Raw genomic sequence first — 14230 nt, forward strand, 5'->3', positions numbered from 1 at the left:
AACGTAATTCAATCGTCTGGATAATCGTACGAAAATCATATACCAAACACGGAATTACTAGCTAATCCCTGACGGGTTTCGTCACATCGATTTCAAAGCCCCGAAGGATCAGGATACCAGGATGCACCGTGCGGTGTCCTCGCCCTCGACATCGATCAGCAGCCTGACATTCGCTAGTCGGTTTCAATCCGAACGATGGAATTCGAGAATCAATATTTATCGTCGAGCGAAAGTCCGGGCTCATTTTCATCGCGAAATAATTTCGGAGTGATAAGAATGAAATATGGTGGTAAATAATTTTGGGACCACGATCTTCGTGAGTTTTTAATTCAGTTTGAAACGTGAAGCTTTCGCGTGTAGGCGCCCGCAGCTATCGCGCTATTGAAAATAATAGAAGAGGAAGGAAGTAATTTGCAATTTTCTCAATTTCAATAAAGGCACTCTGAATTATCTCGGGATTGTTGTTTCGATGGCCTCCGGCTTCGTCGGAATAATTCCGCATCACGCGTTTCTCGGCAATATCGCGTGCGTGGATCGTATTCGATGGAAATGTACGTGTTATGCCATGCTCCCCGGATTATTCGGCGAATAAATCTGAGAGGCCCTCGTTTTTTCCCCGCGCTGAACAGCGTGCCCGAAATTAACAGGAAATTGCCACGATATTCGTGAAAAGTAAGGCTTCAAATTTCTTCGCTTAGAAAAAAAAAAAATAAATAAATAAATAAAAGAAATACTCGACAAAAACACGACTCATGCAACTGATGAAATGAATTTCATGTACAGATCTCGGAATTTATTTGATCGCACGTTCCACCGTTATGTACAGAAAAGGAATTTCTCATTTTTACAGAATAAAAACGGGGAGTTTTATACTTTGAGAAATAAATTATCTCGTGATTAGAATTTTCCACCCATTAATTTGTGGGTATAATTTAGACGAAAGAGGGAGGGTTTGGATAAATTAAAGGCGACCTTTGAACCGCCCACATCTTTATAATTCTCAACATTTTCAAGCCCTTTCTAACCTCCCGCAGAGTCACGTTACAGGCTTCGAGTCTGACAATGATCAACCCCGAAGGTTCCTACCTTTTATCGTTTAATGGTCTCGTTAAGAAGGGGTGGGCAGCTCGGTTCTATACCTGCTTCTTTCTCGCTGCGCCATTAACGACGAATACTTTTTATCGGCTCCAGCTTCACTCGTTGAATATCAAATTGAATTCGACTCGATATCGCTGTGCTGTAATACCTTATTGTATCGAAATAATAATGACAATAATACAGTTACAATTTGTAAACGATTCGTTTCTCATTTTTTCAAACAAACCTAATCCGGCATTGTAAAATCAAATATCAGTGATGATTCTGATTGTTGGCCGCAAAGGGCGGTAAAAAATCCGAAGCCTGTTCAAACTTTATTTCGATAAATAAAAATAAATTATATTTTCACTCAACTTTCTCCGAAATTATCGAGGGAACAGTTTTTTCTCTGCGCTTATCTCCGAGACGGCAGACTAATTGGACCAGTAAAATATTGCCCGACTGACAAAAATCGTAGAAATAAAATGCGCTGTAAATAAATAAGAACAAAATCGAGAAGCCAAAGTTCGTTCTGATGGTCTGAAGTAGGAGACCTTGTTCAACGTTGATCTACACTCCAACCTCGCCCGCGTGTCGTACATAGTTTATCGAGTTGTTTACGCAAACACCGGGGTGATTGTGATCGGGTGAAATTTGAGTTACAGTAAATTTGACCAGGCACAATATCACGGTAATTGTGTTTGAATACTAAACAGCGAGTAAATAGATTGAATGCAAGTGTCGAGGGCCGGAGAACACGACTCGGTGAGTAATAAATTCCCGAGCAGTTGAATAACGGTTTAAAAACCTTAATTGTACAGGCTGAAAAGCAGTCTTGTTGATTTCCTCACCAAAAACTCCAAACTCGGTCGAAGTTTCCAACACTAACTTGTTTGATCCGATGAACGGGTTATCCTTGATTGATTGATGGACCTGCAAGGCCGGCGTTGCGTCATGACTCGAAGACAAAGGCTCGTTTCAAGCAGTCATTCCATTCGCCCACGGAGTTGGATGCATGAAAAGATGAATGGGCGGCACAAAAGGTGCAAGATAAGGCATCTGGGCCCCGTTTAGCGTGATCGATGTAGTTGTGGGTGCAGATCCCGGCGATACAGAAACCTGTCTTCGAGTGAGTCGTCCGAGTGACAATATCGGTATATTTGAAAGCAATGTTTGTTTTCGGTGTTAGAGACAAACGCGCATAGAAATTTAGAAAAGACAAAATTCAAAAAACCGACAAAGCCTTTTTTAGCTGCACCGCGTAATTGGCGTTGCTCGAATCCATCACGCGCGGTTTCCCCTGAGGGGAAATAAGGGGAGAGGGGGACGCTTACATCATCTATAATAGCAAACAAGCCGCAAACATATGCGCAGCCTCGAGTGTAAACCGTGAACCATTACGCACGGTGTATAACCACCCGCTGTCTGAATGATTTCGAGCATGATATACAGCGTGTATAGAGGAGAGTTGCGCCCCCATAAAGAACAATAAGCCATCGGGACGCGTGTATGATAATGCCGTCATTTCTGTCATGGTGATTATGCTGCAATGCACTTGCATGCTTGCACGGTGTAATTAACAGATAACATTAGCGAGGCAGATGTGTTTTCGGAATACACTCAAAGCGGCGATACATTTTCTATCGACATTTCACTCGGGTAATTATGTATATATGCACATGTAATTCGTGCAGCAGAAAATTGATGCCAATTTTCCCAATCGTTCCCCAGATCGGTGGTTATCTATACAACACACGTATATGTGCGCGTATCAACTCGGTACGCGAATCGAGCTCCCAGCTAATCGCCGAATCGGATCGTTGCATCGGCTAAAAATACTTTAAATCCAGGCAGTGAAAATGTTTTACACGCGAGACCGAGAGAAATTCGAATCTGCATTATAATTGTCTTCTGATTGAAATCAATTTGAATTTGTGTGAAAGGAAGAAAAAAAAAAAAAAAACACCATCAGTGAAATTGAAGCGAAAAGTCCGCAGCTCGGCTAAAGTTTCAAATATAACGAGATAATAATAAATCCCCGACGAGTATTGATTTCGTTGAACATATGGAAGGGAGAAAATATACATCAGATTGCGGGAAATATTGTAGATGAAAAAAAAAATAGTACATATTTTATGAAACAAGGATTGGATAGTTAATAATTCACAAAACTAGCGTGCACGATAGACTGAAACGCCGGGTTGTTCGCCCGGCGTGACTCTCGGTGCTTCAATTTTCGCGCACCCAGCAAATGGTTTGCATGTTCCATACTCCGCGAAGGAGGCAACTAGATGGGCTTATTGAATCCGAATGATGTCCTCGCCGAAAGCCGTCTTCCATTTCTGTTCAGCAGCCTTCTCGGTGAGTAATAATTCAGTCCAGAACCAGACCCTAATCTTAACGCGGTCCAGAATTCACAGGCACGATGAAAAAGGGGATAAAAAGAAAGTCCACATGCTGGCATGAGCCTGCCAAGCCGTTAAACGCTTCTCGAAGCAAGGATTCCAATCATTTTCCAGGTCTTCGAAGGATCGAGTCGGGCGATCAGCGGTGGTTTGGCTGCCTGTATCCGATCCTCCTGATCATCTTGTACATTGGACTGTTCGTCATGATCCGGAAGGACATTTGGCGCTACTACGATTCACTGAACGAGGCGATCTACTACTTCAAGGACCAGAAGCTGCAGAGCTGCCTGCACCTTGTTGTGGTGCCGGTACTCATCTTATCGAGCATCGTCAGGAGCTCGGATGACCTTGAGGGGTACAAGAAGCTCGACTGCGTCGACCGTCTTCTGTTTTACCTGAACGCCCCGATCGACCACGCGGCTGGAACGAGAGAGGAAGTCAGCAATCTCTGCGTCTATGTCTTTCTAACCCTCGTCACCAACCTCTTGACGTACTTCGATGTTGTCATGGCAGGATCCGGGGTGGATTTCGACGTCGCGTGGATCCTGAGCCACGTTCCGGTGCTTCTCGAGGTGGTGATACTCTGCGGATTCGTCGCTGTCATTGCCAAGATCCGCGTCCGTTTCGAACGGACCAACTTGGTCATCGCTGAGACCCTGACGCCGAGGAAGATCAGTGTCATACTGGTCCAGTCAACGAGCTTTGATAACGGTGAAGTAGTTCTGCATCGTGTTAATTTTTGACCACCAGGTTCTCAAGGTTTTTACTTCTCATTCAGCTTCCAAACTTCGACTTGCCAGACGCGTGCACTTCCAACTCCATGACGTTGCGGCCGCTGTTAATAAGACTTATGGCTTTCGGATGTTCTTCATCTTCTTTGTCACCCTGTTCTCGATCCTAAACCACTTCCGGAACGCTATCGCTCTCCGCGACGATCCGCTCGGCATCATGGACCTTGGCCTCCATCTGGTGTGGATATGCTTCCACATCGCGAAATACTTCTACGTCGCGAATGCCTGTCATGCTACCGTTTCAGAGGTGAGTGGATGCTCGTTAGATCGGTGAAGTGGAAAAGTATGAAATTCAGCGTTTCATGTTCCTCAGGGAAAACTGGCTGGCGGATATTTTCTAGGTGCACCAGTTGTTCGAGGACCGAGTGGCCTGAGCGAAGAGGTTTGTATTCAAAGAAACTTTGATCGAATAAAATAACGACCATGCCGTAATGAAAATGTGCTGCGAATTTACTCGGGCAATTTGGAAAAAAGATTGATGTAATTACCCCCGGTGTTTAATTGGCTCGATTGTACAGCCGGACTCTGTTCTCTACGCACGAATGATTTAAATCAATTGGTAAAATTCACGGTCCAGCGGCCGGCCCGATCCGTATATTTCGGGTCATGGCACATTTTGTCGGGGAGAATGAGAGAGACACGGGATACATTGCGGGGTGAACGTTTTACAAATTCAGGTTCGGTGGTGATGGACCCGGATAATGATCAGGAGTGAATAATGACATTTCAGATGGAAGCCTTCTCTCGGCAACTGGATAACAAGCAGCTACAGTTCACGCTCGTCAGCGTTTTCGCTATCGATATACCCAAGGGAGTGACGGTAAGGAGTGCAGCCCTGCAGCACATCGGTGATTATATTACATAAATCGATTTTGCTCATCAGCCGGCAATCTACTTTTTGCGTAGATCTTCATTGCGGTTATAACATATTTCTTGGTGCTATGCTGATTATGGTGAGACGTTGCGGAATTGCATCACCACGTGGCTGAAGATCTGATGTAACAACAAATACGGCCATCACCACCACCACCACCACCACATGTACCGGGCAGCAGATTCTCCGGCACTTCTCGCTCCCTCCAATTCATCACTGATTACATTGAACACGCTGCGTTTAAATCTGCGGTTCTCTCTCTGAAACTGACTGCAAGCTGGAGGGGAAATTTACTGTTGCTGATCTCTGTGAAAGAATAAATTTCACCTCGTCTATTTTCTCCGCGTATTATTCCTTTTTTCAATCCTCAACAACGAGCGGACAAAGCGATCTGACGAGACATCATGGTTACACGAGTTCGTATTGCTGGACCCGGAGCCCACGGTGAGTGGATTATGCGCACCATTTTCCATCCATCCAATTAGCCTATACAAGTTGCCCGGCACTCCAATACACACTTCTTAACATGTGTTACACGCAGCGATCTATTTACGCGGAGCAAGGTCTTTTGCGCAACCATAAAATGAAACGCGTCTTCTCGCGCACCACTCATACAACGTACTATACATGCTCCACCTCCGCTTTCGCGGGATTCCATTTGATCGCGTCATTTCAGCCTCAGCGTGTCCACTACCACTACAAAGTGCAGCTAGCCAAATGTCATAACCGACCGCCATTCATCATTTTTATCTTCATTTCTAGAGACACGCGAAACTGTCGCGATGCGAACAGTCGGTAATCGATACTCGGTATCGACCGTGATCGAACCATGCCGACAAGTATCGGGAAAAACTAACCAAAGGTCTGACACATCACTTACAACCTCTTTCGGAAATGTATTGCCAAAATTCGCCGTTAACCTAAACAAAACCAACACTCGCGATCATGTTGTACAAATTACAATCCATTTCGATCGACGGAAATACAAAATCGACCGTTCGGCGATCTAGATCTGCCCCTGTTAACCGACGCACAAGTATCAAAAAACTTTTGAGCAATTCCGAGGATGGCCTACAAGATGTCGGAGACTTCGAGGTAATCGATGAAAGAAACTATTTCCGCAGTGAGTCGAGGCTAATTTGCGCCTCGAGAAGGACGAGCAAGAGTCTAATTCTCGTTCAGCGTCTCACGAACGAGGACAGTGATCAAGATGACGAGTTTTTTGCCAACACAGAGGATGGAGGATACCATCAGCCTCTGACCATCGAACCCGTGGTTCGATCAGAGCTAAAAACGACGGTAGCAGTGGCTGGAAGAAAGAAGTTCAAATTCCCGTTTAGAAGAAGCCTTTTTTCCCACGTGCCACCCTATATCTTCTTCCACTGCGACAACTGCACGTGTTCGCCGCTACCGAAATCAGTCTCAAAGCACATGAAGTGGCGGCTGAATCCCTGCACACCGCAGATCGTCCGCCGAATCGTGGAGGCTTCCGGCTTCCGCGTGGTTTCCTGCGACCCCCGGGACTCGGACTCGTGGTGCGGTAACTGGGACCACTTGTTCCCGAAGAATCACGAGCGCCTCCGCTGGTACCAGAAGGTAAACCACTTTCCTGGGACCAACAAACTCGGGCACAAGGACCAGCTCTGGGCAAGCATCAGCGAGATGATAAAGAAGTTTGGAAAGCGGCACTTTGGCTTCATGCCACTGTCCTTCGTCCTGCCCCGAGATAAGCGACGGCTGATGGTCACCTGGAAGCGGAACGACGGAACCAAGTGGATCATCAAGCCGCCAAGCTCGGCACGTGGCACGGGAGTCCACGTGGTCCACCAGTGGTGGGAAGTGCCGGTGAACTCGTACCTCGTGGTCCAGCGGTACTTGGCCAAGCCAAGGCTGATAGACGGGGCAAAGTTCGACCTGAGAATCTACGTGCTGGTGACGAGCTTCGATCCCCTGAGAGCGTACCTCTACTCTGACGGGCTGGTCAGGATAGCGACGACGAAATACGACCAGGACGCCAAGCACCACAAGAACCGTTTCATGCACCTGACAAACACCAGTGTGAATAAGTACAGCAAGGCCTACCAGCTGAGTCCAAACGTGAACACAGCCACTGGCCATTTGTGGTCGCTGAAAAGTCTGTGGTCGCTTTTGGAACGAGAATCGGTTAACGTCCCGAAGCTGTGGTCTGAGATGAAGGACATTGTGGTGAAAACGTTGATAGCCACCGACGGTGCAGTCGGTCCCGTCATCCAGAGGACCTTGACCTCTCGGTACACGTGCTTCGAGCTCTTTGGCTTCGATATCCTCATCGAAGAGAACTGTAGGCCCTGGCTGCTGGAGGTCAACACAGCGCCGTCCCTTCACACGGACTCCGCCGTCCACAAAGCCGTGAAGGGACCGTTGATCAGGACGCTCTTCAACATCGCTGGATTCCAGCTGAACCCCGGAGTCCCTGAATCAGTCCTGAAGGAACTGTCTAGTCGATACGATCTGGCTGGCTCTGTCTGTCAGAACTTTCATCTCAGCGACAAAACCCTCACGCATCAAGCAACGCGGAAGCAGTTTAACTACATTTACCGCAACTCCAGGGACGAGTATCTCGACACCATATTGCAGGACCTTACATCCGACGATATCCGCAACCTGATTACTTTCGAGGACGAACTCACCCAGCTCGAGCTGTTCGAAAAGATATTCCCAACTAACCAGAGTCACAAGTACCTTAAGTACTTTACCAAGCCAAAGTACTACGACATGCTTCTCGACGCTTGGGAGCACCACTACGGATCCTGCAGGACACTCGGCGTTCGCAGGCTTCAGGATATGTGCAGGGAAAAGCGTCACCTGATGCCTTGAATGATATTTTTCTCGCTCTTTTGTTTATGTCTTCGAATTTGTCCTGTAAACTAACAGAAATCTGTTTTTTGCCTGATTCTCATATTCTGCTGATTATGCATCCAACAATAAAAGTGAATAAACAATTGAAATGAGCACGTTTTGCTCGGAATTTCGGGTGCCTAACGAAACAAAACTAGCTCTCTGCTCTTTCGACTGAAAAATTCAACTTTTAACTCGTTGACTGACATGACACGTTCTTCAAGTCTGATCAAACCGGGTCAGTTTCCACCCAGGTTCGATGCTGCAAGGTAGGATGAATATCTTTACAAACCCCATGTAGGTAGGATCACCTGAAACGAAACTTTAAGTACGCGAGAAGTGCCTGATCAAAGGATACGCAATGCGTGGCTTTGATCTCACCCACTTGGTTGCGAGTTACTCTCGAAATTTTCAGACGTACCCTGCGGCCTAACGATATTACGTAGCCGCGGATAAGGTCGGTTCTGTGAAACGAATAACCGACTTGAATTCCGACTGAAGCCGCTTTTCCGCGCTCCGGAATCGAGTCATCGACGCGCAGCGTTGTAACAGCTTTGCTTTCTTCCTAGCTTCGTTGCATTAGCGCTTATTCGAAGAACGCCCGCGCGGCGACGGGGAAAAACGTTACGTAATAACAGAATTAATTCGTTCACGGCGCTCCGGCGGTTTATCAAAAAATGCAGAAACAGTCCCGTAATAATTGAGTTTTGCCCCAGCAGCCGCCAACTGCAGCTGCCGCAGCGACTCTGCAGTGTAGCACATGCAAGTGAGAGCTGCGAGGGGTCAACGTATTTTCATTGCAATCCAGGATCCGCTCCTACGCCTCAGTTGCGATGAAAACTAATTAAAATCCGATCGAGAGGGAAGTCAAGTCGGACTATTCCGCAGCCTTTCTCTCTCCGCAATTACAATCACGCCACGAATTTGCAAAATTTAGGCGTACCCATTTGCATCTCTCGGATGGAACGCCCCGAGTAATAGAAGGAAATAATGTATTCATGAGATGAGCTGCACCGCGTATACCCGCCTGTTTCTCCCCCCCCTATTCTCACTCCTATCTACCATCCACCCACAGATGCATGCAGATACGCATTGCCGATACGTACGTATCACCGTTGTTTGCATAACTTATTATATTCGCGGATCGCGTAATTCGGCCGTCAATCAGCCGCTGCAGGCCTTTTTCGCACCGAACAAAGAGGCTCGGATTATACCCTAAATTCAAAATTTCATCAAAATTCATAACTTTTTTTCCTTCTATCACTTTGCGATGGATACCGTGACAACAAATAATTTCAACCAGAGGCGAAACCCCAGACGTAATTAAAACTTTACCTACGTATGTAGTAGGTACTGATTGCGCGATAAAAAGCTGCAATATCCGTGGAGGTAGTCGTTTCGATTTTAGTCGATTAAATCGGATGCTATTGACAGACCGCGACATCCTTTCGTCTCTCGTCGATATCAAACCCGAAAAATTTTATAAATGCTGAAACGCTCTAATTTTTATCGCTTTTTCAACCATTGAAAAATTATTTGCAAAGGGGTTTTTCTGGCTTGACTTATCCTGAAAAAATCGCCAGATCATACGGTAGATTTATATTTGATTTTAATGGTACGGAATCTCAACAAGAATCTACTTGAGAAACAAAACTCATCATTTTTCGTATGTGAAGGTAAGAATCTTTCTAAACCTGACGTTCGGAATATCGATGACGGAATTAAAAATTTTCAAGACACCGATTGATTCCTTTGACAAATGCAAAGGATACAGCGATTCAAGCTGCGGCTGTCTTGCGGTAAAATAAATTCGAGGTAGAGATGCATCGCGTTCCGCATAAAATGGATAAAATAAAGAAAAAACAATTCTTGAAACGACAAGCTTGAGGAAAGCTTGAGATGGTAAATTTGAACGCGCGTCAGCTGCCGGGATACCCACGAATATATACACCGCAGTGCATCTCCGTGTTGAAGGTATCCTCTGTCGAAGTCGGGAAGAAAAATACGATACCGGCGTAAAAATATGGGCTATTACCGCACGTCGCGAGATAGAGCTTTGCATGAAATGAGCGGGGGAGAAAAAAAGGACTAAGACATCGATCTTCGAGGAGGGGAAAATGAAATCCGCATAGAATTTTATAAGCTGCTTATTAATTTCGTGAGCAAAAAAAAAAAAAAATGTATACAGTACAGACTGCAACAACCTCTTCGAAGCAGTTATAATTGGCACTTTGCAGTTCGCGGGATTGCGGATTGAGTATTTGTCAGAAAAGAAGATAAAGGTGGAGATGGTTTGCGGTGAGGAGCGCGAACAAAAGGATGTGACAAGCGTGTAGGGTCGGCTAGGCAGGTCGTTCCGCAGAGGCAATTCTGTCGCAACGACCTTGCTCGAGATGTTACATATATCGGAGAACGGAGGATGCACCAGGTACCGGGAAGGTATAAAGCCTGGGAGAGGCAGATGCCAGAGCACTTCACACCGTCTCATCCCCAGACGCAGAGCAGCCCGAAAAACCGCTAGTCCACAGAATCTGAAGAGAGGAATCGCCGCACCGATCGTCGAGATGAAGGTGAGTGTGCCGGGCATGATATTTTTGCCGTTTTTTTTTTTTTTTTTTAAACCATTGCGTGGTTCACGCGGAAAACGGGAAAAGCAAAGAGGACGCGGAGATTTTCTTCCTCCTGCTCGGAGAAAGATGAGGAGGGGAAGAAGAAGAGGCGGAAAAACCACCGCGCGGATCCAATTAACCTTTGAGGTCGCACCCTCAACCTCTTTTTTCCGCGGCAACTTTGACGATCACGAGTACGCTTATGGCTCGCGAAAACCGCCGCTTAACGATACTAATTTAATTAAAAAGAGTAAACCGATAAATTACCGTAACTCGTTAATCCGATCTCAGACCTTTTTCTCCACCCACCCTCCCTGAAACCAAACCGCCGCCGTTTTCGACCCTTAAAGCTGCAAGCGTCCCGGTATTCAGGGACTCGAGGACCTGGCCACTCGCGTAATCATCTCGTAATTCAGCCCATTTCTTACCGCGTGTTCGTAATTTTTCCGCAAAAAACACATTTGGCAATGGTCGCTGTATCGATTGGAGGTAACCAAGATTTGACGAAAAATAGATTCTCAGTGAACGACATCCAGTTCTAGTCGGGACCATTAATTTTAGTCAATTCTTTTTGGAACGTCTTGTTCCCAGTCCTGCAGTCCAACAGTCAGAAGCCGATTCCGCAATACTTCGCATGCTCAATTCAATTCGAAGTGTTCTTCTTCTCGGTCAAGAGTGAGACACGCATCTTCTCGATGCAAATGGGCGGTGATCAATCTCTCGCGTTTTTTTTTTCTTTTTCTTGCTTTACATCCATCGTTGGAAGATCGCGGATGTGAATCCTTTCTCCGGCGAGTATTTTCCCCTACGTATGTACGAGTAGCTTGTCAGCTGACCGTTGCGATCGTAATACAGATCACTCGGCTCACGTACGATTTACGAATATGCCGTGAATATCCCAGGTACGTGACACGTGGGCGTTGCGTAAGACGCGATATAACCAACCTCTCGTCTGCCGTATCGTACTTACAATTAGAAGCCCGCGGGACGTTACGCGGATGACTTAAGAAAGTTAATTGTTATCTAGCCGCTACCACAAATTACTTTTTACTCTACGGGCATCTTAATCCCAGACATATACGAGCTATACGTGATCCGACTTTGCGATTCATCCCGATACACACGTGCTAATTGTCGGCATTTGACTCCGGATCAACGTGAGGACGTTTCGACATTGACGCTTGTTTATTAGCATAATAAGCCCGGAGACTGCGGCGATGTTTTCGATCTTCGCTGACCGCCACTCGAGGGTAATTATAATACACGTTAAACCAGACTGCGGTTCATTAAGTCATTTAGCGATAACCGCTGCAGTAGCGAGTGCATATAATTAACGCAGACTTACTCTACCAGGGGATATCTCCCGCCCTGGTTCGTAGCTCGGGGAGAGTAAATCGAATCCCTAATTGCAATCTACCCAACCGTCGACCTTTTCTTCTTTCAGTTATTCGCCGCAACGAGTTTGCTAATTACTCTCCTGGCCGCGGTCGCCGCCCGACCCGAACCCCCGGTGAACCAGTATCTGCCACCGAATCAACAGTTCATTCCCTCCCAAATACCCTCGGACTTTGTAGGATCCAACCCGGCCCATGGACCCGGAGGCATTCAGTACTTACCGCCGAATTCCAACACCTTTGGTGCCCACCAGGGATACGACGATGGTTCCAACGGAGTGAGTATTTTTCCATCGTTCGATTGTCCGACGGGCCATCAACCTTAGGGCATCCACAAAAATAAAGCTTACCAAACGAAAGATTCTTTTTTTCTCATTACATTGAAAACGAATGAATCTAGGTGAAAACTAGGATGATCTTATTACTTTTGTAAAGATAATTATACCGCACGAATGACCATTTTTCTACGTTACGTTGTCATACCCGTTTTCTGTTACAACACTGCTCAATTTTTTTTTTTTTTTTTTCGAATCCTCTTTAGGAACCAGCGAAGTACGAGTTCGAATATACCGTAAACGACTTTGAATCTGGGAACGATTTCGGACACAGAGAGAACACCGAGGGTGGCGTTGCTCGTGGCATTTACTACGTCCTGTTGCCGGACGGTCGCAGACAGACGGTGGAATACGAAGCCGACGAGAATGGTTTCCGGCCGAAGGTCACATACACGGACGAGGGATCCAGGGGCGGAAATACCGGAGGAAACGGGGGCTACGGATACTAGCTTCCTGAAGACGTCGTTCTTAATTGTCACTCTGGACCTTTAGAAGTTTACAAAGTTATTCAGGCGCTGGGTGAAGATAAAAGGAAAATTAGAAAGAATTCGCGGTTTTTATCCGGAGTGTTATCGAAACTTATAACATCTGTCACACGTTGCCGGTTACTCAATAGTATCATATTCAGGAAAGACGAATCCATTTAAAAACTCCTCAACTTTTTTTCTCGAAATATCGATACGGCGATTACGAAAGAAATTTACTCAAGCTGGTTATTTTTTCTTGGTGTATCTATTCAAGCTGAAAGTTTAGCACTATTTTTTTTTTTTAACCACTGTAGAAATTTCAGATTCATTGTTTAGAATCTTTTAGAACACTGTGAGAAACGAGTCCTCAATTTTGAGGATATTTTATAAAGGAATCCCAATCTTGCTCAATCTTCTGCCCGTGCTGATTTCAATAGACTAAACCCGACACTTTCATCCCCCTTTTTCACCCGGCCTCCGAATTACTGATAATACACATACTGTGATCAAACCATTACCAATAATCTGATATATAAACGATGTTACACATATTGAACGCGTGATGCGTTGGCGAAAATCGGTTAAAGCCGGTCGACGGCTGTTGCATAACGGCGTAACGTGATCCACATGTGCTTACACACACGGGGAATACGCATACATATATTATAACATATCCATATATACATTACACACATGATATATTTTACACGAAAAGAAATAAAATTGAGTAAAATAAAAAAAAAAAAAAAAACCACATATTGTGTGAACGATTAAATGAATAAAAAAATTCAATAGCCATTTATACATCGATGCGTGTATGCCTTTTATTAACGTAACACTTACGCGTACATACGTAAGACGAAACGATACTACACATGTACAGAGGTTCCTTTCACCCGCAGGCGCTTCTCTGCATTGAATAAAGTTGAATTTAAACGAAGAAGACGAAGAAGAAAAACGAAACGAAAAAAAAAGGGAGAAAAGGAGTAAAATGAGACTAAACGAGCGATAAAAATAAAGGATTTCGCGAGAGCCGGTCCCGCGATGATACGCGATATAATTTTGCGGCCGAAGCGTAACGAGAGATTTTTCGCTCCGCAGGTACACATAATATCTCGCAAAATTACACCGATGCGAGAAAGGTGTGTGTACTGTTCGGAGGGGAGACGTTGGTGTAACGTGTATGGTTAATTATGCTCTCATGAACGAACGCGAATTTACTTGCCCGTCCGTCTGTCATTTCGCGTAATTGAAATACTATCGCGGAAACCAGCCGCTACTCTCGCGATAAAGTCTAGCGAGCGCGGTTATCAAACCGCCGGCTGTCAAAACTTTCTTAATTCTCGTCTTACGCGTTACACAGATCTCTCCCCCTCCCCTTGGTGTAATTGCATTTCGATG

At 45.5% G+C, this 14230-nt stretch overlaps 3 protein-coding genes across 6 annotated transcripts; all 3 read left to right on the forward strand.

The window, feature by feature from the left end:
- The first annotated feature begins 3036 nt into the window (after positions 1-3036).
- Positions 3037-5470, forward strand: LOC124295291. Of its 4 annotated transcripts, XM_046744774.1 has the most exons (6): positions 3037-3438; positions 3597-4193; positions 4261-4520; positions 4587-4655; positions 5004-5093; positions 5180-5470. In XM_046744774.1, exons 1-6 carry the CDS (start codon positions 3369-3371, stop codon positions 5219-5221), a joined length of 1128 nt encoding a protein of 375 aa, XP_046600730.1. In that variant the 5' UTR covers positions 3037-3368; the 3' UTR covers positions 5222-5470. The 4 variants fall into 4 exon arrangements, with proteins under 4 accessions (XP_046600730.1, XP_046600729.1, XP_046600731.1 ...); XM_046744773.1 differs by lacking the exon at positions 3037-3438 and having other exon boundaries at positions 3477-4193; XM_046744775.1 differs by lacking the exons at positions 3037-3438; positions 4587-4655 and having other exon boundaries at positions 3477-4193.
- A 622-nt stretch (positions 5471-6092) lies between these two features.
- LOC107221208 (tubulin monoglutamylase TTLL4-like) lies at positions 6093-8003 on the forward strand. The gene has a single exon (XM_015660122.1). The coding sequence runs from the start codon at positions 6093-6095 to the stop codon at positions 8001-8003; it is 1911 nt and encodes a 636-aa protein (XP_015515608.1).
- A 2480-nt stretch (positions 8004-10483) lies between these two features.
- LOC107221209 (pro-resilin) lies at positions 10484-13562 on the forward strand. The gene is made up of 3 exons (XM_015660123.2): positions 10484-10594; positions 12078-12305; positions 12569-13562. Exons 1-3 carry the CDS (start codon positions 10589-10591, stop codon positions 12809-12811), a joined length of 477 nt encoding a protein of 158 aa, XP_015515609.2. The 5' UTR covers positions 10484-10588; the 3' UTR covers positions 12812-13562.
- The last annotated feature ends 668 nt before the right edge of the window (positions 13563-14230 follow it).

Source organism: Neodiprion lecontei, chromosome 7, assembly GCF_021901455.1.
Source record: "Neodiprion lecontei isolate iyNeoLeco1 chromosome 7, iyNeoLeco1.1, whole genome shotgun sequence".
Taxonomy (NCBI): domain Eukaryota; kingdom Metazoa; phylum Arthropoda; class Insecta; order Hymenoptera; family Diprionidae; genus Neodiprion; species Neodiprion lecontei.